Below are 23,763 nucleotides of genomic sequence, written 5' to 3' on the forward strand. Positions count from 1 at the left end.
AATATTTATCTTCAAAGTGGGACCAGACCCCGCTCAGGGACCCCCCAGACGTGGCTTGGGGACCCCCCCAGACCTTCCCATGGGGTCCCCCGTGCCTTCCAGCCCTGCCCCGACCCCGCTAAGATAGCCCAGGACCCCTTCGGGACCCCCTCTTCCCTCCAGACCCCGCTTAGGGACCCTCGGACCCTCCTTGGGGACCCTCTATCCCCCAGACCCCGGCTAGGGACCCCCAGACCCGCTTAAGGACCTTCCTCTTCCCCCCAAACCCTGCTTAGGGACCCCTCTCCCCCTCTAAACCCCCAGACCCATTTAGGGACCCCCCTCTCGTCCAGCCCCCCGTTAGTGCCCCTCCGGGCCCCCAAGGCCCCCCCTCAGCTGAGTCTTTGTTAATTAAAATCCGCCCCCCCACCCGAGCTGTTTTCCTTTCCCCGTATGCAATCTATTAGCGCTATGCAAATGTATGCAAATGAGCCCGGGATTTAACTAGCTGTAGGTATTTAACGATTCGTATTTAATATTCATAATCATGGCAGCGCATATGCAAATGCACCGGGCAGAATTGGGCCGCGGCCGCCAATAACAGGCGCACCTGGGCTAATTAGAATGTTAATGAATATTAATGATTATTAATGAGGAGGGGTCGGTCTGGCTGTGGGGTCATTAATATTTGGCCCTTGTCCCCCCCTTCCCCCGCCCCCCTCCCTTGTCCCCTTTGTCCCCTCCTGTTTGAGGGGATCCTGGCACTTCGGGGGCTGGGGGGCTTCAGGATTGGGGGTCCAGGCTTTTGGGGGGGTCTGGAATTGCCGGTCTGGGGTTTTGGGGGGTCCAGGACTGGGGATCTGGGGTTTGGGGGGTCCTGGCACTTTGGGGTCTGGGGTTTTGGGGGCTCTCTGGGCTGGGAACCTCTGATTTGGGGGTCTTGTGGCTGGAGGGGGCTCTGGTTCAGGTGCTGGGGAGGGTCTCTGGTTTTGGGGTCCCAGGGCTGAGCAGGGCTCTGCAGCTGGGGGGTCTCTGGTTTCGGGGAGGCTCTGGCTCTGGGGTGTCCCTCTGCTCTGGTAGGGGGTCTCTGCCTCGGGGGCGGGGGTCTTTTGGCCCAGGGGCATCTCGGGAGTCTCTGGCTCTTAGGGGGCTTCTGGAGGGGGCTCTGGCTCTCGGGTCTCTCTGGCTCCGGGGGCTTTCGGGGAGGTCTCTGGAACCGGGGGGTGTCTGGCTCGGGAGTTTCTAGGGGGTGTCCCGGGGGGTTCTTGGGGGCCTCTGTCCCGGGGGGGTCCCGGGGGTCTCTGCCTCGGGGGTCTCTGTCCCGGGGGTCCCGGGGGTCTCTGTCCCGGGGGTCTCCGAGGTCTCTGTCCCGGGGGTCTCCGGGGTCTCTGTCCCGGGGGTCTCTGAGGTCTCTGTCCCGCGGGTCTCTGTCTCGGGGGTCTCTGGGGTCTCTGTCCCGGGGGTCTCTGGGGTCTCTGTCCCGGGGGTCTCTGTCCCGGGGGTCTCTGGGGTCTCTGTCCCGGGGGTCTCTGTCCCGGGGGTCTCTGGGGTCTCTGTCCCGGGGGTCCCGGGGGTCTCTGTCCCGGGGGTCTCTGTCCCGGGGGTCTCTGTCCCGGGGGTCTCTGTCCCGGGGGTCTCTGCGGCGGCGCTCGCAGCGCCCCCAGCGGCCGCGGGCGGGAGCGCCCCTGCGGCAGCGGCCTGCGCATAAATTATGTTCATGACGCAGCAGCCCCAAAACCCCGGGAAGAGGCAAAAATCCCCTTCCGGGACCCCCGCGGGACCGAGCCCCCCATAACCAGCCCCCGCCGCTCCCCCCGGCCCCCCCCCCCCCTCCCCGGGCCCGGGCCGGGGTCCCGGGGCCGCCCCCCCGCCGCCCCCCGCCCCTTTGTGCCGCCGCCGCCGTCGCGACCGCAGCGATCGCGGGAGCGGCGCGAGCGGCGGGGACCCCCCGGGCCCCCCCGGCCCCCCCGGGGCGCCCCCGGACCCCCGACCCCCGGCTCGGTGAGTGCGGGGCCGGGGCGGGCGGGGGGCGGCGGGCCCGGCGCGGTGAATATGCAATGGCGTAATTAGCATAATTTATATATTTATGATAAAGAGCGGTGGGGGGGCGGGGAGGGGAGAAACGGCGGAAAACGGGGGACAGCGGGGGGGGCACCGGGATTTGGGGGGGGGAAGGGAGGTCAGGGGAGATTTGGGGGGGCAGAGGGGCTTGGAAGGAGGCGGTGGGGCCGGGGGGAGAACTGGGGAGAACTGGGAGGAACTGGGGAGAAACGCGCAGGCACTGGGGGGGGGGGGCAGAGGGGAGCGTGGGGACTGGGGGGGATTAGGGGGTGCCAGGGGGGACATCGGCTTAGGGGGGATCCCTGAGGGAACCCCGGAACTGGGGGGGGCAGGGATGGGGGAAGAGGGGCTGGAGAGCCCCGGGGCAGGGAAAGGGGGGGACTGTCCCGGGGGGGGTGCACGGGGGCGGGGGGGTGGGGGGTGTCAGGGGAAATTGGGGTGCGGGCGGTGGGGTTTGGGGTGCAGGAGAGGGGGCAGGGGGTGAGGACAGCTTTGGGGTCCTGCCTGGGGACGGCAAAGAGACTCCCGGGGTGAGAGGCGAGGGGGGCACCGGGATTTGGGGGGCAAAGACAGTTCGGGGGGGGGGGGGCAAAGGGGCTTGGGGGGGGGAGCTGGGTCTGAGGGGGGAATTGGGGAGAACTGGGGGGACACGCACGTGCTGAGGGGGGGCAGATAGGGGCAGGGGGCACCAGAACGGGAGCTGAGGGTGCCGGGGGGCCCTCGGCTAAGGGGGGTCCCTGGGGGCACCCCGGAATTGGGGGGGGGGCCAGGAAGGGGGGGCTGGAGAGCTCCGGGGCAGGGAAAGGGGGTGACTGCCCGGGGGGGGAGGGGGCAGGAGGGATTTTGGGGTGCAGGAGACGAGAAACAGTGCTGAGGGGGGCAGGACGTTGTTGGGGTCCTGCCGGGACCACCGGGGGGGAGTCGAAGGGGGGAAGGGGGATTTGGGGGGGGGGGGAGGACAGATTGGGGGGGGTTGGGGGGCAGAGGGGCTTGGAGGGGGGCGCTGGGTTCACGGGGGAAACTGGGAGGACGCCACGTGTTGGGGGGCACAGGAATGGGGGCTGAGGGGTGCCAGGGGGACCTCGGCTAAGTGGGGGTCCCCGGGGACACGCCTCAGTTGTGGGGTGCAGGGAAGGGGGAGGAGCGGCTGGAGAGGAAAAGGGGGGGGTGCAGGAGGGATTGGGGTGCGGGAGGTGGGGTTTGGGGTGCAGGAGAGGAGACACGGGGTGGGGGGTGAGGACAGTTTTGGGGTCCTGCCCGGGGAGGGCAAAGAGACCCCGAGGGGGGGGCACTGGGATTTGGGGGGCAAAGGTGGTTGGGGGGAGGGCGGGGGAGTGAGAGAGGCTTGGAGGGTCTGGGGGGGACATTGGGGAGAACGGGGGGGCACGAACGCAGTGAATGGGGGTGGTGAGGATTAGGGGGTGCCAGGGGGGACTTCGGCGAAGTGGGGGTCCCTGGGGGCACCCCGGAACTGGGGGGGTCAGGGAAATGGGAAGAGGGGACTGGAGAGCCCCGGGACAGCGAAAGGGGGGCACTGCCTGGGGTGGGGGGGCAGGAGGAATTCGGGGATGAGTTTTGGGGTGCAGGAGATGAGAAACAGGGCAGAGGGGGGCAGGGCATTATTGGGGTCCTGTTGGGACCCCCAGAGGGGCGGCAGTGGGATTTGGGGGGAAAGGCAGGTCAGGGGAATTTCAGGGGGGTAGCGGGGTTTGAGGGGCAAAGGCAGGTCGGGGGGGAGGGGGTGTCCAAGGGCATTTTGGGGTGCTCCAGAACAGCGGGGGGGGGGGGAAGGCTGTGAGGGTTTGGGGAGCTGAGCACCCCTTAGAGGGGGGCACTGTCCCAGGGCTGCCCCCACAGCCCCCCTGAGCCCCTCGTTTGGTGGTTTTGGGGTGGGGGGACCTTCCCTGGGTGTTTCAGAGCCCCAGCAGTGCAGGGATGGGGGGCACGGGGGGTCCCCACCTTTGGGGGGGGGGTGGAGGAAGGGGCTGGGGCTGTGTTGTCCCATGTCCTCCCCAAACCTGTCCCCAGCACCTCCATCCGTGGCCATCTCAGCGTGACTCCTGTTCTTCAACCCCTGCACCCCAGCCGAACCCCCCAAAGGGCTAATGGGGGCACAGCACTGCCCCCCATCCCAATCCATCCCACCCCATCCCACCCCATTGATCCCACTGATCCCATCCCATCTCATCCCATTGATCCCACTGATCCCATCCCATCCCATCCCATCCCATTGATCCCATTGATCCCACTGATCCCATCCCACTGATCCCATCCCATCCCATTGATCCCACTGACCCCATCCCATTAATCCCACTGATCCCATCCCATCCCATTGATCCCACAGATCCCATCCCATCCCATCTGTTATGATCCAATTATTATTCTTAGAAATGCCCAAATTAAGGTGCAGACGAGACCATTTGCCAGTGACAATAGTAAGGGTTTTATTTGATGCTAAATACGAGAGAGAGAGAGAGAAAGAAAGAAAGAAGTAGAAAATAGGTGAGGGGGACAGAAAGAGTGACAGGGACTGAATAAGGAAAATGTCCCCACTCCGTGGGTCCCAAGGATGTCCCGTTGGTGCTCTCCAGCTGCTCTTCTTGGTGGTGAAGGTCCCCCCAGAAGGTGTAGGATCCCAGGGGTTGTGGGTACACCCCTGAGCCGGGTGGCGATGGCCAGGCAGGTCCCCCTGGGGGAGGGGGCCGTGCTCACAGCAGGCTCTGGGTCTGGAGCATCATGGACAGTCCTGTGGGGCCTCTGGGGAGCCCTTTGGGGGGTCTCTGGTGGGTTGTGACTCCCCCTGGGCTGTCTCTCACGTGAAGTCCCGTGGATGTGGTCTGTGGGGTTGGGGGTGCCACAGCCGGGCCGGTTTGGGTTTGTTTAACGGAGGACCCGAAACCTCCTCGCCCCCTCGGCTGGGGGGGGTCTGTGTAAACCTGGCTCCTGTGAGCTCTGCTCTCCCCCACCCCAAACTCACCGTGTGCCCTTGGCCTTTGGTGGGTGCACACCTTTCCCTCAGCCGAGGTGATTGAACAATGGGTTTCCCTTTATCTAATCAGCAGTTTGACTTTCGGTTCAACTCCCACCCTCCAGGGAGGCTTCTTTGGTTGCAGCTTCTTTGTCATGAACAAAACTTTCAGTGTTTGAGGCATGAACTGTTTTCAGTCTCTGACACCCATCCCATCCCATCCCATCAATCCCATCAATCCCATTAATCCCATCCCATCAATCCCATTGATCGCATCCCATTGATCCCATCAATCCCATTGATCCCATCCCATCCCATCCCGTCCCATTAATGCCATTAATCCCATTAATCCCATTAATCCCATTAATCCCATTGATCCCATCCCATCCCGTCCCATCCCATCAATCCCATTGATCCCATCAGTCCCATTGATCCCATCCCATCCCATTGATCCCATCAATCCCATTGATCCCATCCCATCCCATTGATCCCATCCCATTGATTCCATCCCATTGATCCCACCCCATCCCATTGATCCCATCCCATTGATTCCATCCCACTGATCCCATCCCATGGGATATAGGCGCGGGGTGGGTCCCGTGCCCCCCAGACCCCCGTGCTGCCCCTCCAGGGTGTCCTGTGCCCACGGGGGCACTTCAGGACATCGATGCTCCAGGTTCTATTTTGGGGAGGGCCAAACTCCACTTCTGGCCTTGGCAGGAGATTGTAATCCCGGGAATAAAAATTCCTGGGAAGTCACCACAAAGTGCTCCCACTGCTCCCAGTGCTGGGGGGGCACATTCCCCACAGGCAGCAGAGCCAGGGGGACCCCAACACCGCTGATTTGGGATCAGGATTTTGCCCCCAAAACGCCCGTGAAAGTGGGAAGGAAATCAGGGATTGAGGAATTCCACCAAGGCTGCGTGGCCCAGGTGCTCCCTGCATCTTCCAGTTTGGGAAAAACGTGGCAAAAACGGGGAAAATCGTTCCTTTGTAGGGGGAAAATCGTTCCTTTGTAGTGGTGCAAAAAGGATTTTCGGAGCGTTGCAGTTAAGCTGCTGAGCTGGCAGGAAACCTTTGGCCGACTGGTTTGGGGTTTTCCTTGGTTTCCAGCAGTTTTTGGGCCCCTCCTCAGGGTATTTCCTCTCTGACAGAGTGATTAAAGGATATTATTATTATTATTATTATTATTATTATTATTATTCCCTGGATTTGGGGGTCAGGGCGCTGGCACCCCACAGCCACACACCCGGCTCAACAACAGCCCCTCCTTTTGCTCAATCAAATCCCCCCAAAACTCCCCTTTTTCTGGGCTGCCCCTTTTTCCCGGATTTGGAAGATTTTGGGGCGGTAAATGAGTTTTCCCAGATTTTCCTTTGGAATTTGGTATTTTGGGGGCAACATCTCATCCCCCGCCTCAGTTTCTCCATCTGTAAATGCCACAAAGCCATAAAAGACATCAAATTTAGAGGGAAGGAAGGATTTGGGGGGCATTATTCCCTCCAGGAATGAATCTGAGATAACAGCAGCAAGGAGTTTGAGTCCAAAGTCTCCCCTGCTCAGGTTTAATTCATCCCTGGGGTTTCTCACCTGGGCAAACTCCATTTTCCACCATCTTTGGATCCATCTCTGCCTCACCAATGCTTAACTAACATGGAAATTAGATCCACAGGGAGACTGGGAGCATCCTAAACATCCTTCTCTTCCCTTTTTTCCCCCCCTTTCTTTATTTTTTAATATTTTTATTATTATTTTGTGCATTTCCTTGCCTTCCCTCCATCTGTTGCTCCGTGGCCGCTCCTCCCTGCCTGCCCTCGCCGCCATCTGGATAAATTATCTGTCACATTAAATGCCAAAAAATACCCCAGAAGAAGTGTGAGAAACGGGATCCGTGACAGGGAAAGGATCCCGCTCCCAAATCCGGAGCTGGATGCCCACCTACATCCAGCCTGGAATTACAAATGTCTGATTAATTGTCTCATTAATTAGTCTCTCCCCCCTCCCCCGGGTTATTTGAGTCTCCTCCCACCAGCAGCAGGGAGAGAAATCCAAGGATTTTGGGCATCTCATGCCCTCCTCAGCCTTTTGCTGCTCCAGTTCAGCCGGAATAAATCCAGTTTGGCTGCTTAGCTTGGACTGGGATGGGTGGGGATGGATAACGGGGAGGTTCTGTGCTCCTGTGTCCCCAGAGTCCCAGAAAATCCCACACATCCATTACCTTTCCCCTTTCTCCTGACCGAGTCGCCTTTTCCCAAAACTCCTCCATCCTTTGGGAGCAGGAAGGGAGGATGGGGGGGATCCTGGGGCTCCTCGTGTTTTTGGGGAGTGCAGGAGCAGCCAGAGCTCAGCACGGGAACAGCTCTGGGTTTTGTGTCCCTGCAGGCCAAACCCAGAGACCCCAAAACTCAGAGGAGCCCAGGGAGCTGGAGCCCCAAAACCAGGAGAGGCAGAACCCCGGAGAGCCCAGACACCCCGAAACCCGGAGAGCCGGAGCACAGAATTGCAGAGACCCAGGACACCAGAGAGCCACAGCCCTGACACCTGGGAGCCCCAAAACCCAGAGAGCCGGAGCCCAGAGTCCCGGGAGCCCCCAGCCCCAGAGAGCCGGGGCCCATCAGCCCATCCCGGGGGGCAGCACCCACATCCAGCCCCGTGTCCGGCCGGGAGGGTCCCTCACCCCGGAGCAAACCGTGGGTGAGTAGCCGGCACCCCAGAATCCCATGGGATTCCCTTCCCTTTCCCTTTCCCATTCCCCCTTTCCCCTTCCCGTTTGGGGTCCCAGCGTGGCCTCAGCCATCCCCTCCACCGCAGCCCCCCTGTCTCACAGGTGCAGGGGAAGGGGTGGAGATCCCACCTGGAAGAGGCAGGAGCGGAAGCTTTCCCACCTTTTCCAGCCTCAGGTGTAGGAAAAAAGCTGCCCCAGGACTTTGGGATGTCCCTCGGGAGGCTCCTCCCGGCTCCCTGTGGCTCCCTGGGGTGGGTGTGTCCCACCTGGGGGTGACTCCAGCAGGACACAGGGCCCCCCCCCAGCGACTGCTGTCACCCGCTCCAGGAAGCGTCCCCAACGATCTGGGCCTCCTCGGGAAGCACCAGGGACTTGTGGGGGCAGCCAGGGGTCGCCTGGAGATCTGGGGACCCACTTTGGGCTCCAGCGAGGTGGCTTCACCTGGCCCATACCTGGTTTTTAGAGTTTCAAAGGGGTTTCAGAGGGGTGAGAGGAACCCCAAATCCCCCCGGGCACCCCCAGGCTCTCACCCAGGTGGTGACAGCTCCTCCTTGTCCCCTCTTGCAGCATGTGGCAGGTGTGACCCTCCCCACCTGTGCCAGGTCACCATGGAGCTGTGCCCGGGGCAGCCCCAGGAGGCCCTGCTGACCGTCAACGAGCAGGTACGGCCACCCTGCCCCCCAAAACCGGGCCGGGGGGGGTGGGACCCCAGTTTGTGCCCTGGGAGGGGCTGAAACTCCTGTAGGGATTCAGGGGGCTCACCTGGCCCTGGGCCACACCTGTGGGGCTGGAGGGGCACTGTGGTCCTGCAGGTGTGGGGTGCTGGCCCTGCTTTGGGGTGCTGCAGGTTTGGGGTGCGGTGGATGTGGGGATGATGCAGGTGGGGGGTACCTGCTCTGTTTTGGGGTGCTGCAGGTGTGGGGGTACCGGCTCGATGGGTTCATACAGGCTCAGGTGAAACAGCCAGGTTTAATTAATCATTCATTAACACCGGGGTCACCCCCAGTCCTTGGGGGGAGGGCCCAGAAATGAGTTTGGGGGCACTGTGGGGGCTCTGAGGGTTCATGGCTCCCTCTGAGGGGCTGAGCCAGCCCTGCCCCAGCAGGAGCGGGAACATCCCTTGGGAATGGGAACGTCCCAGCAGCTCCGGGGGTGGGTCTGGGGTGGGTCTGGGGGCGCGCTGTGGCTGTGAAAGGCAGGACCTGCCTGATAAAAAGCCTGTCTGGGACGATAAGAATCCCAGTAGGATAAACAAACCAATCCCAGCAGGATAAAAACCCCAATCCCAGCAGGATAAAAACCCCAATGCCTGTGGGATAAAAGCCCCAATCCCAGCAGGATAAAAAAACCCAATGCCTGCGGGATAAGAAGCCCGATCCCGCCCCCACAGGGGCTGCTCCTCACGGCCTCTTCTCCCTTATCGGGCTCAAAGCCCAGCACGAACCCCTCCCCTCCTCCCTGGGCCGGGCAGGGGGTGCAAACCATTACCCCTGAGCATTCCACACCCTCCCACCGGCCCCTGGCTCCGAGCAGCCAAATCTGCCTCCATGGGGATGATTTTCACCGGAGGGAGAGAAGGAGGAAGGAGGGAGGAGGTGGACGGGAGATGATGGCCCAGAGCCACAGCAGTCCTTAAAAACACAAGTTCGGGAAGCAATGGCATTCCCATTCCCGCTCACCAGAGAGGCCCAGAGGCAGGGAAACCGAGACCTTGGGTCCAGCCGTTGGTCCTTGGAAGGTTCTCTGGCCTGGTCAGGGGTCTCCTGCTCCTTCTGCGGGGTGGTGGCCTTGCCCTGGTGCCACAGTCACATCTCACACCCCACACGCTCCAGGCTCTTCCAACAACGGATGGAGATCCCGGTTTTGTAGAGCCAGGTTTGGGAGCTGCTGGAGCTGGGGGTTCAATTCCCCCAAGGCACAGCCAGCCCAGTGCTTTGAGAAGGTGTGGACTGGGTGGTGTCTTGCAGAGAAAATCGGCGTCTCTGAGGATAAAAGTGTTCTCTGGCACTGGAGACGCTCCCGTGTCCCACCGGGAAACCCCAACAGCAGCGCTGCACCTCACTGAGCACTGCCCCACGTCCAGGGGACACTGGCACTGCCTGGCCGGCTCCGTGGGTTTGGGAAGAGCTGGATTTGCTCTCGGTTTGGGAAGAGCTGGATTTGCTCTGGGTTTAGGAGAAAGTTGGATTTGCTCTGGGTTTGGGGAAAGAGCTGGATTTGCTCTGGGTTTAGGGGAGAGCTGGATTTGCTCTGGGTTTGGGGAAAGAGCTGGATTTGCTCTGGGTTTGGGGGAGAGCTGGATTTGCTCTGGGTTTGGGGAAAGAGCTGGATTTGCTGTGGTTTTGGGGGAGAGTTGGATTTGCTCTGGGTTTGGGAAGAGCTGGATTTGCTCTGGGTTTGGGGAAAGAGCTGGATTTGCTCTGGGTTTAGGAGAAAGTTGGATTTGCTCTGGGTTTGGGGGAGAGCTGGATTTGCTCTGGGTTTGGGGGAGAGCTGGATTTGCTGTGGGTTTGGGAAGAGCTGGATTTGCTCTGGGTTTGGGGAAAGAGCTGGATTTGCTCTGGGTTTGGGGAAAGAGCTGGATTTGCTCTGGGTTTGGGGAGAGCTGGATTTGCTCTGCGCTTAGGGGAGAGTTGGATTCCATGCACAGCCCACTGATAGGTGGAAAAGACTCCTCTGCTGGGTTAAGCGGTGCCGTGGGTGTGTTTATTCCAGCGCTGGGGCACACGTGGGTGTGGATTGCCCCACTAAATGCCCCCCTCGGCTCAGTCTGTGTCAGGTCACGAGCTGCATATTCATTAAACTCCCCAGCGAGCCTATGCATATTCATTACCCAGCCCCGCCTAGCCCCCTTTCCTCTCTTAATGAGCCCAAAGTCATTTCCATCCGCGTTGGGCTCGTGCAGGAGTCTCAGATGAAGTTCGGGAGTCTTCCCCAGGTTAAACTTTTCACCTTGTGCTTGTTCCCTGAATCCCTGGCCCAAGTTCAAACCCCAGGGCTGGGTTGAGCTGGTTTCTGGGTCCAAAGCGGGATCTTTCGGTCACGGCTGCTTCCCCTTATCAATAGCTTTGTGTCCTCTGCTTCCCCTTATCAATAGCTTTGTGTCCTCCCCTTTTTCTGATCGGCAGGTGTGACAAATCCAAGCTGTGTGCAGCCCCTTCAGTAATTCACTTAACCCTCCTTTCCCCCACTCACCGTTGGGATCCATCCCTTTCCCTGCGCCTCCTGTTCCACACTGAGGTCAAATAAAGTCGCAGACCCTCCCAGGACACCTGGTGGGAACCCCAGCACTCCGCTGGGTCCAGCCCTACCAGATGTGGGCAGCTGGGAAGGCATTTTCCCACCCAGACATGCCCAAACTGTTCCTTGTGGAATATTTGACTGGTCAGGGATCCAGGTCACCTCAGGGAGCTTCCTGTGCCTTTTCCCTGGAATTCCAGGCCCTGGGTGATGGGAATGGCCCAGGACAGCCCCGAGGCCCATTGGGTGTAGCCTCAGTACCCCTGGTTGGGATAACCCAGCATGTCCTGGATAGCAGCTCCCAGCTGCCAAGGTACTCCAGGTTTCTATGGGCTCACCTGCTCCTGCTGCCAAAAAATGCAGGATAAATCAAACTCCAGCACTATTTTTAGTCCTAGAAAACGGCACTGCTTCAGTCACTCCCCAAACTCCCCCGCCCCCCACTTCCAAAACTTTTCACTATTTCTACATTTTAGCGAACGAAGAAATCCGTGCCCATGGGCTATAAATTACAGAACTGGCATTAATTAGCGTTCTGTCCCCTATTGGTTATTGATTTCTCTCTCCTCATGCTGGTTTAGTCCCCACTCTCAGTCTCTTTGTTGCATTTTTCCCAGATAGGGAGAGTTTCGGTTCAGCCGTGGACTGCCTGTGTCTCTTCTTTATCTCTGGCTCCTGCAGAATGTCCTTGTGCTCTGTAAATCCTGCATTCCTCACGTCCAATTCCAGCAAAAACATCTCCCTCTCCCAGGCTTTGTTTATTGAGAGAAGTATCAAGGTTGGTTCAGCAAAACTCAAAAGTTTCAGCGATTTTCCCAAACCAGGTTCCCAAAATAGCAGCCGGTGACAAACCTTGCTAAGTGCCGGCTGCGGTGGAACATGGCGCTGCTTGTGGTTAATTAAAGCCATTAATTAGAGAAGTTAATTAAAACAATTAATTAGGAAAGTTGTTAGGGAAGTTAAATCATTTCCAGCGCAGAGGCACAGTCTGTAAATGGTTCAGGAGGGGTTGGGTGGGAGCTGGGAAGAGAATTCCCTGTTTTTCATCCCTGTTCCCTTCCCAGTCCTGTCCCTCCCCCTGCCCTGGGACAGCCCCAGGGGACATTTTCTCGTGTTTTGTCAAGGTTATTTCGTTCCCCTGTTCATATCCCTGAAAAATTCAAACAAATCATCACCAATCTGAAGCCCTCTGAGGCAGAACTGATACAAATCCCTTCATTTGGATGATTCCAAATGTTCATTAATGCTCGTACCAACTCCCAGGCTTCATTTGGTTCAATTCCCTGATTTTCAGTTCGTTGAGACAAATTTGTACATAAGATAAATGTACATTTAAGGGAAGAATAAAAGCTTTTCCCACACCATTCTTCTTTTCCAGTAAAAAAAAAAAAAAAAAAAGACAAAATCAACTCAGCAAAAAAATCAACCTGGCAGCACACGAAATAAATCTGGTTTGGATAATCCCAGTCATATTTAGTCGCCCAACAAGTTGCTCACAAGACAAATCAGCAGTTATTATTAAATTGATAACACAGGAGGTTCTTTTGGGGACAGTTTAAAGTGGTTTTGGTCCCCCACAGCTCGATCAGATCCCATAAAAAGGGAAAACTCAGCCCAGGACAGAGCAATGATTAAAAAACAGGAGAAGTCCATCAATTCCCAACTCCTTGTCTGCTCTGGCAGCTCCAGGGTGGAACGCTGGCATCGGTGACTCCTGTGAAAGGGCAGAGTGATGAATGCAAACCCCAAATCCTGGGATGATCTGGGAGCCTTCCCTGTAAACCCAATGCCCTCCCCACTCGGGACTGGCCAAACTGGTCAGCCCCAGCTCCCGGGGGCTCTGGCACTGGTGAGGGTTGGAAGGGGAGTGTGAGACCACCCCCAGTGCCCAAGGACCTTGTGGAAATCTCATCTTTTCACTCCAGGAATTCTGATTTTCCCTCTTTTTCCGCTGCTCTGTGGGCAGCACCGCCTGCCCTCTGCCAGGTTTCTGTCCTGCAGGAATTGCAATTCCACCCTGGCGGGGTCAGGAATTGTCAGAGCCCAGCTCAGGGCAGGAGGAGAAAAATGACCATTGGTCACCGAGGACAGTGACCACTGAGTGACCCTCAGCAGTACCACCCTCAGTGACCCCTTGAGGGTCAGTGTCCTGCTCCCCACGGACCCTCCCTGAAGGTCAGCTGGGCTTTGTCCCAGAGGAGACCTCACAGCAGGTCTGGGTCACACCAGAAACCCCAACACCAGTGCTGGACCTCGCTGAGCACTGCCCCACATCCAGGGGATCCCAGCATTGCCTGGCCAGCTCAGGGAATTTAGGGAAGAGTTGGATTTGCTCTGGGTTTGGGAAGAGCTGGATTTGCTCTGGATTTAGGGGAAATTTGGATTTGCTCTGGATTTGGGAAGAGCTGGATTTGCTCTGGGTTTAGGGGAAATTTGGATTTGCTCTGGGTTTGGGGGAAAGTTGGATTTGCTCTGGATTTAGGGGAAAGTTGGATTTGCTCTGGGTTTGGGGAAAGAGCTGGATTTGCTCTGGGTTTGGGGGAAAGTTGGATTTGCTCTGGGTTTGGGGGAAGAGCTGGATTTGCTCTGGGTCTTGCAGAGGAACAGCCACGATTCTCAGGAGGGTCAGGACCAGGCAGTGATTGACCCTCTGAGGGTCAGTGTTCTTCTCCCCATTAACCCTCCCTGAGGGTCAGCTGGGCTTTCTCAGGGAGAAAACCTCCCAAAGGTCTGGGTCACCCCAGAAAACCTCAGAGGGTCTGATGTGCCCAGGTCAGACCAAGAGGAGAATTGGAGTGGTGGGGAGCAGCGAAGATCAGGCACCTCTCCAGCTGCCAGGACCTTCTGCCAGAGGTTTCTGTCAGTTTTCTGTCTCTTGTCCCTTGTCCAACCCTCCAGGTGCCGTTATCCCATAGGGAAACCTCTGGATTCTCAGAGTGATCCTGGTCCTGGCACCAATAAAACATTCCAACCACCCCAAATCAAGGGTAACGCAGGGTGTTGTTGATGGAACCCTTGGGGTGAATTAGAGTGACACTGCATGACCTGTGTTTATAAACATATAAATATATAAAGATATATCAGTATAAACATATGGGTGTGTAGGATTTGGTTTAGAACAATTTAGTTGCAATGGAGAGCAGGGTTGGAGCTGTTTGGGTTGGCCTCATCTATGGAAAGAATAAAAATAACACAAGAAAATGTACAGGGAAAAGAGAAAGGGGAGGGAGGAGAGGAGAGGAGAGGAGAGGAGAGGAGAGGAGAGGAGAGGAGAGGAGAGGAGAGGAGAGGAGAGGAGAGGAGAGGAGAGGAGAGGAGAGGAGAGGAGAGGAGAGGAGAGGAGAGGAGAGGAGAGGAGAGGAGAGGAGAGGAGAGGAGAGGAGAGGAGAGGAGAGGAGAGGAGAGGAGAGGAGAGGAGAGGAGAGGAGAGGAGAGGAGAGGAGAGGAGAGGAGAGGAGAGGAGAGGAGAGGAGAGGAGAGGAGAGGAGAGGAGAGGAGAGGAGAGGAGAGGAGAGGAGAGGAGAGGAGAGGAGAGGAGAGGAGAGGAGAGGAGAGGAGAGGAGAGGAGAGGAGAGGAGAGGAGAGGAGAGGAGAGGAGAGGAGAGGAGAGGAGAGGAGAGGAGAGGAGAGGCAGGGCTGAGTTGTAACTTGGATGTGCCTTGGTCAAAGGGGAAACACAAAGTTCAGGGGCTCGATGCCCCTTTGAGGTCGGGTGAACACCCAGGAACCTCCTGGGGGGAGTTTTACCCTCTCTGATGTAACACCGGGGTCACCCCCAGCCCTCGGGGGGAGGGCCCAGAAATGAGTCTGGGGGCACTGCGGGGGCTCTGAGGGTTCATGGCTCCCTCTGAGGGGCTGAGCCAGCCCTGCCCCAGCAGGAGCGGGAACATCCCTTGGGAATGGGAACGTCCCAGCAGCTCCGGGGGTGGGTCTGGGGTGGGTCTGGGGGCGCGCTGTGGCTGTGAAAGGCAGGACCTGCCTGATAAAAAGCCTGTCCGGGATGATAAGAATCCCAGTCCCGACGGGATAAGAAGCCCGATCCCGCCCCCGCGGGGGCTGCTCCTCACGGCCTTGTCCCTTATCTGGCTCGAAGCCCAGCACGAACCCGTCCCCTCCTCCCCGGGCTGGGCGCGGGGGACGGAGCAGCGCCGGCCGCGACAATGGCAGCGGCCTTCGGGTCATTCACCATTTACGTCCCGGTCCCGGCCAGGCTCCTGCAGGTACGGGGGCACCGGCTCTGTTTGGGGGCACCGGCTCTGGGGTGCTGCAGGTGTGCGGAGTTCCGTCGGTTTGGGGGTGCTGGTTCTATTTAGGGGGTGCTGTAGCTGTGGAGGTTTTGCTGTAGGTTTGGGGATGCTCTAGGTTTGGGGGTGCTGCAGGTGTGGGGCTTCACCTGCCCAAGGTCTCACCCGGGGGTGCCCCTGGAGTTGGGGTGCTGACAGCGAAGCCACCCCCCCACCCGTCCCTCTTTCTTCCAGGGCCCAGGTGGGCTCTGCACCCCAAAACAGGCCCCCGTGGGGCGGGGGGAGCCCCTGGGGGACACGGCCGCGGGGTGACATCCCCGGAATTGACTTTGGGGTCCGTTTGCAGGTCATTGTCATGTCCAGCCATGAGACCATCCGGGTGCTGGAGGTGGGGGTGGATGGGGACCCCAAAACGGCCGGGGAGGGAGCGGGGGGGTCCCCGGGACAGGGGGGCCCCCCAGGTGTGGAAGACGCTCCCTCCAGCACCCCGAGCTCGTCCGGCGGGGAGGCGGCAGGTGAGAGACCCCCCCTCCTTCCTGGGATCGTTCCCTTCAGTGCCCCGGGTCCGTCCTTCCCGGGATGGTTCCCGGCCGTGTCCCGGGTCCGTCCTTCCCGGGATCGTTCCCAGCTCCATCCCGGGCAGCGGGGGCGGTGTCTGGGTTGTGTCACCTGGGCTGCTCCGGGGTCCGGCTGCAGCTCCACCCCCACCCGCTCCCCGGGAACGCACTTTTTGGGGAGATCCCACTTTTTTCCTCGCTGGTTTCTGGCCAGCGCCCCAAATCCACCCGCACGTGTCACCTGTCCCGCCCTCTCCCCTGCCGGGGGGAGGAGGAGGCCCCGCCCGGGGGGATGGGGGATGGTCGCCGCCCCGGTCCCACTACGGCTGACCCAAGTCACTGCCCCTCCCCGGGCACTGGCCGCACCTGAGGACACCTGTGGGAGGGTGTTCGCTCCCTGGCTGTGCAGAGTTTGGGTGCCCCCCTCCTCACCCCCACCTGTTTCTCTCCCAGGTAAAGCCAAAGCAGCGTCGTCGCCCGTCCCCGTCCCCTCGAGCCACGCCCCGAGCCAGCCCGGCGTGACCCACCTGGCCGTGCAGGCCGCCCCACAGGTAACTGCCCCCCGGGGCCGGGGGGCGAGGGGGGGCCCCGGGGGAGGTGTCCGCGGAGAGGGGGTGGCCAGGTAAAGGGGACCCGCTTTTGTCCCCCCACACAGAGGGGTCTCCACAGACCTGGGGGGGGGAGGAAGGGAGGCCCCCAGGTGCCCCTCGTCTCCCTATGGAGAAGGGGTTCCTTGTAAGGGGGGACCCCGAGGCAAAGGGGATCCCCTCAGTGCCCCCCACCCCCCACAGAGCGGGGGTCAGCAGATAAGGGGGACCCCCCTTTATACCCTCCAGAGAGGCATCTCCACAGCCCCCCAGTGCCCCCCACTCAACAGAGCTCCCCCCCCATCTCCCCACGGAGTGGGGTTCACGGGTGAGGGGGGCTCCCCCTTTGCCTTCCCCCCCCCTCAGATGTTCACCAGGGAGCCCCCCCTGGGCCCCCCTTCCCGCAGGGGTTCACCAGCTCGGGGGGCTCCCCCTTTGCCCTCCCCCCGCCCCCAAGAGGGATTCACCGGGGAGCTCCCCCTTTGCCCCCTCCCCACCCCAGAGGGGTGTCCCAGGCCGGGGTGGGGGGGCCCTGTGGGGGTTTCCCTGATGCTGAGCAGGGCGTTGATTTGTGTTTCTCTTTCAAATCTCATTTATCTCCGCAGGTGTTGGCTCAGGAAAGCTTAGCCACAGGTGTGACAGGAGTAATGGTTCCGGCAGGGACAGTTACTCAACCTCTTCTTATCCCCATCAGTATTGCAGGTCAGGTGACAGGCCAGCAGGCGCTGGCCCTGGTGACAATTCCCACAGCAACGCTCGCCGCGCTCCCGGGACTGACGCCGGCGGCACCTGCGGGGGCGATTTTCAAACCGCCCGTAGCCAATCTCACAGGTAACCGCAGGTAACCGCGCCTGCCCCGCCCGCCCGCACACCTGGGAGCGGAAACGGGCTCCGGCCGGGGAGTTTGAGTGAAAAAGGTGCAGATTTGGGGCTCCAGGAGGGGTCTGAAATGGGCTAGAGTTTGGGGGATTTGAGAATAAAAGGCGTAGATCTGAGGTTCCAGGTGTGGCAGCCGGTGCAGATTTGGGGCTCCAGGTGTGATACCCGATGTAGATTTGGGGTTCCAGGTGTGGTACCTAGATTTGGGGTTCCAGGTGTGGCAGCCAGTGCAGATTTGGGACTCCAGGTGTGGTACCCGATGTAGATTTGGGGTTCCAGGTGTGGCACCAGGTGCAGATTTGGGACTCCAGGTGTGGTACCCGATGTAGATTTGGGGTTCCGGGTGTGGTACCCGGTGTAGATTTGGGGTTCTGGGTGTGGTACCCGGTGTAGATTTGGGGCTCCCGATGTGGCTGCAGGAGGGGTCTGAAATGGGCTTGAATTTGGGGGATTTGAGAATAAAAGGCGTAGATTTGAGGTTCCAGATGTGGCAACCGGTGCAGATTTCGGGCCCCAGGTGTGGCACCAGGTGCAGATTTGGGTCTCCAGATGTGGCACCTGGTGTAGATTTGGGGTTCCAGGTGTGGGACCTGGTGCAGATTTGGGGTCTCCAGATGTGGCACCAGGTGTAGATTTGGGGCTCCAGGTGTGGCACCAGGTGCAGATTTGGGTCTCCAGATGTGGCACCTGGTGTAGATTTGGGGTTCCAGGTGTGGGACCCGGTGCAGATTTGGGGCTCCAGGTGTGGGACCCGGTGCAGATTTGGGGCTCCAGGTGTGGGACCCGGTGCAGATTTGGGGCTCCAGGTGTGGCACCTGGCTGCAGCAGGGGATGCTGGAGCTCCCTTTGCCCCCTCCCCAGCTCGTCCTCAGCCCAAACCCAGCCCGTGGGCTTCACTGTGAGGGCTTTCAGTATAAAAATTACAGATTTAGGATTCCAGATGCAGCACCTGCTGCAGGAGCGTTCTGAAATGGGCTTGAATTTGGGAGATTTGAGACTAAAAGGTGCAGATTTGGAGGCCCAGGTGTGGTACCTGGCTGAAACAGGTGACCTTGGGGCTCCCTTTGTCCCCTCCCTAATTCATCCTCCCCCAGCTCAGCCCCAGTCCAGGTGGTCTTCACCTGCAGGCGTCTGAATTGGCCTTGAATTTGGGGAATCGGAGTATGAAAGGTGAACATTTGGGGCTCCAGGTGTGGCACCCCCTGCAGCAGGTTGGGGGGGATCGACCCCAACATGTGGGGTTCTTACGGACCCTGGACCTGTCCCAGGTGTGTCCGGGCAGATTTTGGGTTCCCCCAGGTGCCCCCCACTCTGTGCTGCCGCAGCACCGGGGTCAGGTGAGGGCCCGGCCCGGTGATGGGAGGGGACAGGCGGGGCGGGGCGGGGGGGGGACGCGGGCGCGGTGCCCCCGGTGCCACCCCACTGACGGTGTTTCCGTCTCTCCGCAGCCGCTGCCGTGCTCAGCCCCGCCATCCCGGCCATCCCGGCGGTCCCGGCGCCGCGGCCGCCCCCGCTGCCCCCGGGGCAGCCCCCGCTGCTGCCCCAGCCCCCCCCGGCGCCCACCCCCCCAAAGGACCCCCCGATGTCCGTGCAGCCCCCGATGTCCGTGCAGCCCCAGATCACCGGACTGGCCTTTAACCCCGGCATAGTAAGGACCGAGCCCACCCCATCCCGGGATCAGCGGTTGCGGGGCCACGGGGAGCCCCGGGAATTCCAGGGCCACGTCCCGGCCTCAGTTTCCCCAGGCAGGATCCCACTCTCAGTTCCACACATTCTGACCTCAGTGTCCCTGGACAGGATCCCCGCCTCGGTTTCCCAGGAGAAGACCCCAGCCTGTTTCCCCGGTGGGATCCCTGCCTCAGTTTCCCTGTGCAGGATCCCAGCCTCGGTTTCCCCAGTGCAGGATCCCAGTTTCAGTTTTCCCGGGCAGGATTCCAGCCTCAGTTTCCCGGGGCACAACCCCTGCCTCAGTTTCCCCATCGCGATGAGCTGCAGCAGCTCTGCTTTGGGCAGCTCCCAGGGGATGGATTTATAGATTTAAGGACCCCCAGGGTGGCCACGGGGTGGGGGGGACGATCCGGGGGGTCCCGGTGGCCCCCATTGCCCCAGCTCTGACCCCGTTTCCATCCCACAGCTCACGGCAGCTCTGGGGGCGCAGCCGCAGCTCCTGGGGTCCCTCAGTGCCCCCCCCGTGATCGCCAACCCCCTCCCCAGCGTCCAGGGGATCCCAGGGCAGCTCCTGACCAACGCCCAGGGCCAGGTACCGCGGGGGGTCCCCTGTCCCCCCCACGGGGTTGTGTCACCTGGGGAGGGGGTCCTGGATGCTCCCGGTGTCGTGTCCCCACTCCCCTCCCTCCCCCCCCCCCCCCACTGGGTGGGCGTTTTCGGCTCCCCCAGCACCGTGTCCCCCCCCCAGGTGATCGGGACCCTGCCGTGGGTCGTGGCCCCCCCCGGGGTGGCCGCGGCCGCCCCCACGCCGGCCCCCCCCAGCCTGCAGGTGACGCCGGTGACGCCGCAGCTGCTGCTCAACGCGCAGGGCCAGGTCATCGCCACGCTGGCCACAGGGGCCACGCTGACCGCGGGGGCCACGCTGGCCACCGCCCCCCCCGCACCAGCCCCCGGCAAGAAAAATGGGCCCGCTGAGCCCCCCGTCAAGAGCGAGGTGAGCCCCCACCCCTGAGACCCCCTGAGCCCTCCCAGGCCACCCTGAGCCCCCACCAAGAACAAGGGGAACCTCTGCGCCCCGAGAACCCTGAGCCCCCCAGGCCACCCCCCCACCCCCCACCGAGGTGGGTCACGGCCGGGGGGCCAGGGCAGTGTGGCCGAAGGGCGGCAGCGTCCCCAAAGGGGCTTTGGGAGCAGGGGAGCGGCTTTGGGACCCCCCCGCAGCTTTGGGACCCTCTGAGTACCTTTGGGACCAGGCCACGCAGCCTTGGGGGAGACAGAAGCGCCTTTGAGACGTGGCCAGGTGGCTTTGGGATACCACGACCATTCCTGGGACACGGCCCCGTTGTTCTGGGGAGATGTGAGCCCCTCTGGGACCTGGCCATGCTGTTCTGGGGGGACACGAGCACTGCTGGGACGTGGCTGTGGGACCCCCTGAGCACCTCTGGGCTGTGGCCACATGGCTCTGGGACCCAGACAGGTGGATTTAGGAGCCCGTGAGCACCTTGGGGACCCAGCTGTGTGGCTGTGGGGGCACATGAGCCCCTTTGGGTCCTGGCCATGGGGCTTTGGGACGCCAGGAGCACCCCCAGGCTGTGCCCCCTCCTGTCCCGTGGCCACGCCGTGGCCCTCCTGGTGCCACCAGCTGTCCCAGTGGGCCGTGCCCCGCGGGGAGCGGAGCTGCCGGTTCCCCCCAGGTCACCCCCAGGTCCCCCCCACCCCAGGTCCAGCCCATCCAGCCGGCCCCGGCCGGGGTGGGGACGAGCCCTGCGCCCGTGGCCAAGGTGTCGCCGTCCCCGGTGCCCATCACGTGCTCCGAGACCCCCACCGTGAGCCAGCTGGTGTCCAGTGAGTCACTGGGAGCACTGGGAGAGGGATAATGGGCTGTGGGGTCCGTGGGAATAGCAGGGACTGGGGTCCTGTGGAAAGAGGGATGATGGGGGTCTGGGATCCCTGGGCAGAGGGAAAATGGGAACTGGGAAGAGGGATAAGAGGGTCTGAGGTGTTCTGGGGTTAACAGTGTTGGGGAACCACTGGGAAGAGGAAACACGGTGCCTGAGGTCCTTGGGAAAAGGGATAACAGGGACTGGGCTCCCCCGGGAAAAGGGATAACGGGGACTGGGATCACTGGGAGAGGGATATCAGGGACTGGGGTCCCTGGGCAGAGGGATGAAGGGGTTCACAGCCCCCCGTGTCCCACCCCAGAACCCCCCGCCCCACCCAGCGCCGAGGAGGACGGGATCAACCTGGAGGAAATCCGGGAATTCGCCAAGAACTTCAAACTGCGGCGCCTTTCGCTGGGGCTGACCCAGACCCAGGTGGGGCAGGCCCTGACGGCCACCGAGGGCCCTGCCTACAGCCAGTCGGCCATCTGCAGGTAATGTCACCTGGGGGACAGGTGTGGGGCTGTCTGCAGGTAATGTCACCTGGGGGACAGGTGTGGGGCTGTCTGCAGGTAAGGGGACACAGCCAGGTACAAGCGGTGACAGGGGCCAGGTTGGGCATGGGGGGAGGAAAGGGGAAGGAAAACTGGGGGAAAGGAGTATTGGAGAAAGGCAGGAAAACAGGAGGAAAGGAAAATTGGAGAGGAGGAGGGAAATTGTGGGGAAGGAGGAAAAGCAGAGAATGGGAGGAAAACGGGGAAATGGAAAGCTGGGAAAGGGGGGAGAGGTGGAGGAAGAGGGAACTGGAGAAAAGGAGGAAAATGGGGGAGAAAAGGAGAAAAATTGGGCAAAGGAGGGTGCTGGGCATTGCTCCCACCTCACTGTCACACCCCCAAGCCCATCCTGCTGTCCCCCTGTCCCCCATCCCTGAGGGTCTCCCATGTCCCCTGTGTCCCCTCAGGTTTAAGAAGCTGAACATCACCCCCAAGATATCCCCCCGAGTGTCCCTCCGAGTGTCCCCTGTCCCCGCAGGTTTGAGAAGCTGGACATCCCCCTGAGTGTCCCCCTGAGTGTCCCCCTGAGTGTCCCCTGTCCCCACAGATTTGAGAAGCTGGACATCCCTCTGAGTGTCCCCTTGAGTGTCCCCTGTCCCTGCAGGTTCGAGAAGCTGGACATCCCCCCAAGTGTCCCCCCGAGTGTCCCCCCGAGTGTCCCCCTGAGTGTCCCCCTGAGTGTCCCCTGTCCCCACAGATTTGAGAAGCTGGACATCCCCCCGAGTGTCCCCCTGAGTGTCCCTTGTCCCCGCAGGTTCGAGAAGCTGGACATCCCCCTGAGTGTCCCCCTGAGTGTCCCCCTGAGTGTCCCCTGTCCCCGCAGGTTCGAGAAGCTGGACATCACGCCCAAGAGCGCGCAGAAGCTGAAGCCGGTGCTGGAGAAGTGGCTGCGCGAGGCGGAGCAGCGGCAGCGCGAGGGGCAGCAGCACCTGCTGGAGTTCGTGGGGGGCGAGCCGGGCAAGAAGCGGAAGCGCCGCACGTCCTTCACCCCGCAGGCGCTCGAGGCCCTGAACGCGCACTTCGAGCGCAACGCGCTGCCCACGGGCGCCGAGATCACGCGCATCGCGCAGGAGCTGCGCTACGAGCGCGAGGTCGTGCGCGTCTGGTTCTGCAACCGCCGCCAGACCCTCAAGAACACCAGCAAGCTCAACGTCTTCCACGTGCCCTGAGCTGGGGTGCTGGCAATGCCCCGGGCGGCCCCCGGCCCGCTGCCGTCAGCGCTTTGGCCGCTGGTTCTGTCCCTCACCGCCACCCACGCCCGTAGCTGTGTCCGCCCGTCAGCATCTCCCCCCGTGCCCCGAGCTGGGAGCACTGGGAGCCCTCCTGTGTCCCCCCGGCCTCCTGCCATCAGCACTTTGGCCACTGGTTCTGTCCCTCTGCCACCTGTGTCCAGGCCCTCACCTGTGTCCACCCCCACGCTGCCCTTCAGCACCTCCCATGTGGCCAAGACTGGGAGCACTGGGAGCTCTCCTGTGTCCCCCCGGCCTCCTGCCATCAGCACTTTGGCCACTGGTTCTGTCCCTCTGCCACCGCCCCTGTACCTGTGTCCACCACCCCTGTAGCCGTGTCCAACATTCAATGTCTTCCACACGCTCTGCACTGGGAGCACTGGGAACATCCCAGTTCCCAGTCCCCCCAACCACCTGCCATCAGCACTTTGGCCATTGATTTTGTCCCTTTGGCCACCAATCTTGTCCCTCCACGCCCATGCCCATACCTGTGTCCAGGCCTTTCCCTGTGCCCACCCCCCCTGTGCCCCTCAGCATCTTCCCAGTGCTCTGAACTGGGAGCACTGGGAATCCCCTCTGTTCCACCGGTCACAGCCCCTTGACCTCCAGCCATCGGCACTTTGGCCACTGGTTTTGTCCCTTTGGCCATAGATTTTGTCCCCCTGCCCCCGTGCCTGTGCCCACCGGTGCCTGTGTGTGTCCCCCCGTGCCCTCCTCGTCACGCCTCCCCCGCCTGTGACACACGTGGTGACAGAACCCCCCCGCCCTGTCCTGCCCCCCGAGTGTCACACACCCACCCAAAATCAGTGATTTCCATTTTTCTGGCTTTTGCCCTTTTTCCTGTGTTCCTGAGGCAATGTCACGGCTCACCAGGGGTGACCCCCAATTTATGTCACTCCCCCGACGCTGATTTGGGGGGTTCCTCACCTCGTGAGGGGCTTCTGGGGGTGATCCCCCACCTTGGGGATGTCCCGTGGGTGGATTTTGGGGACATCACTGGACTCCCCGGGTTGGGGGGGCGTGAACCCCAAAACAGAGGCAGCGCCCCTTCCCCACCTCCCCCTGCCCTGAGCCTGGGGGGCTCCAGCCCCCCCGGGGGAGGGATGGGAGGGGGAGGTTTGGGGGCGACGGGGGACACCGGGGTGCCCGCTGGGGCCGCGGCAGACTGATGCACTTGATGTAGTGGTGTGAA

The 23,763-nt window shown here is 61.1% G+C and overlaps 1 protein-coding gene across 4 annotated transcripts; it reads left to right on the top strand.

The window, feature by feature from the left end:
- The first annotated feature begins 1,775 nt into the window (after positions 1-1,775).
- Positions 1,776-23,666, top strand: POU6F1 (POU class 6 homeobox 1). 4 transcript variants are annotated; one of them, XM_082299155.1, is made up of 13 exons: positions 1,776-1,980; positions 7,391-7,564; positions 7,604-7,702; positions 8,301-8,395; positions 15,564-15,732; positions 16,228-16,325; positions 16,967-17,192; positions 18,689-18,888; positions 19,375-19,500; positions 19,657-19,902; positions 20,630-20,753; positions 21,111-21,282; positions 22,166-23,666. In XM_082299155.1, the coding sequence occupies exons 4-13, from the start codon at positions 8,342-8,344 to the stop codon at positions 22,509-22,511; spliced, it is 1,761 nt and encodes a 586-aa protein (XP_082155281.1). In that variant the 5' UTR covers positions 1,776-1,980; positions 7,391-7,564; positions 7,604-7,702; positions 8,301-8,341; the 3' UTR covers positions 22,512-23,666. The 4 variants fall into 4 exon arrangements, with proteins under 4 accessions (XP_082155281.1, XP_082155280.1, XP_082155279.1 ...); XM_082299154.1 differs by lacking the exons at positions 7,391-7,564; positions 7,604-7,702; XM_082299153.1 differs by lacking the exons at positions 1,776-1,980; positions 7,391-7,564; positions 7,604-7,702; positions 8,301-8,395 and adding an exon at positions 11,628-11,751.
- The last annotated feature ends 97 nt before the right edge of the window (positions 23,667-23,763 follow it).

The sequence above is a fragment of the Coloeus monedula genome, assembly GCF_965178545.1.
Source record: "Coloeus monedula genome assembly, chromosome: 30".
Taxonomy (NCBI): Eukaryota; Metazoa; Chordata; class Aves; order Passeriformes; family Corvidae; genus Coloeus; species Coloeus monedula.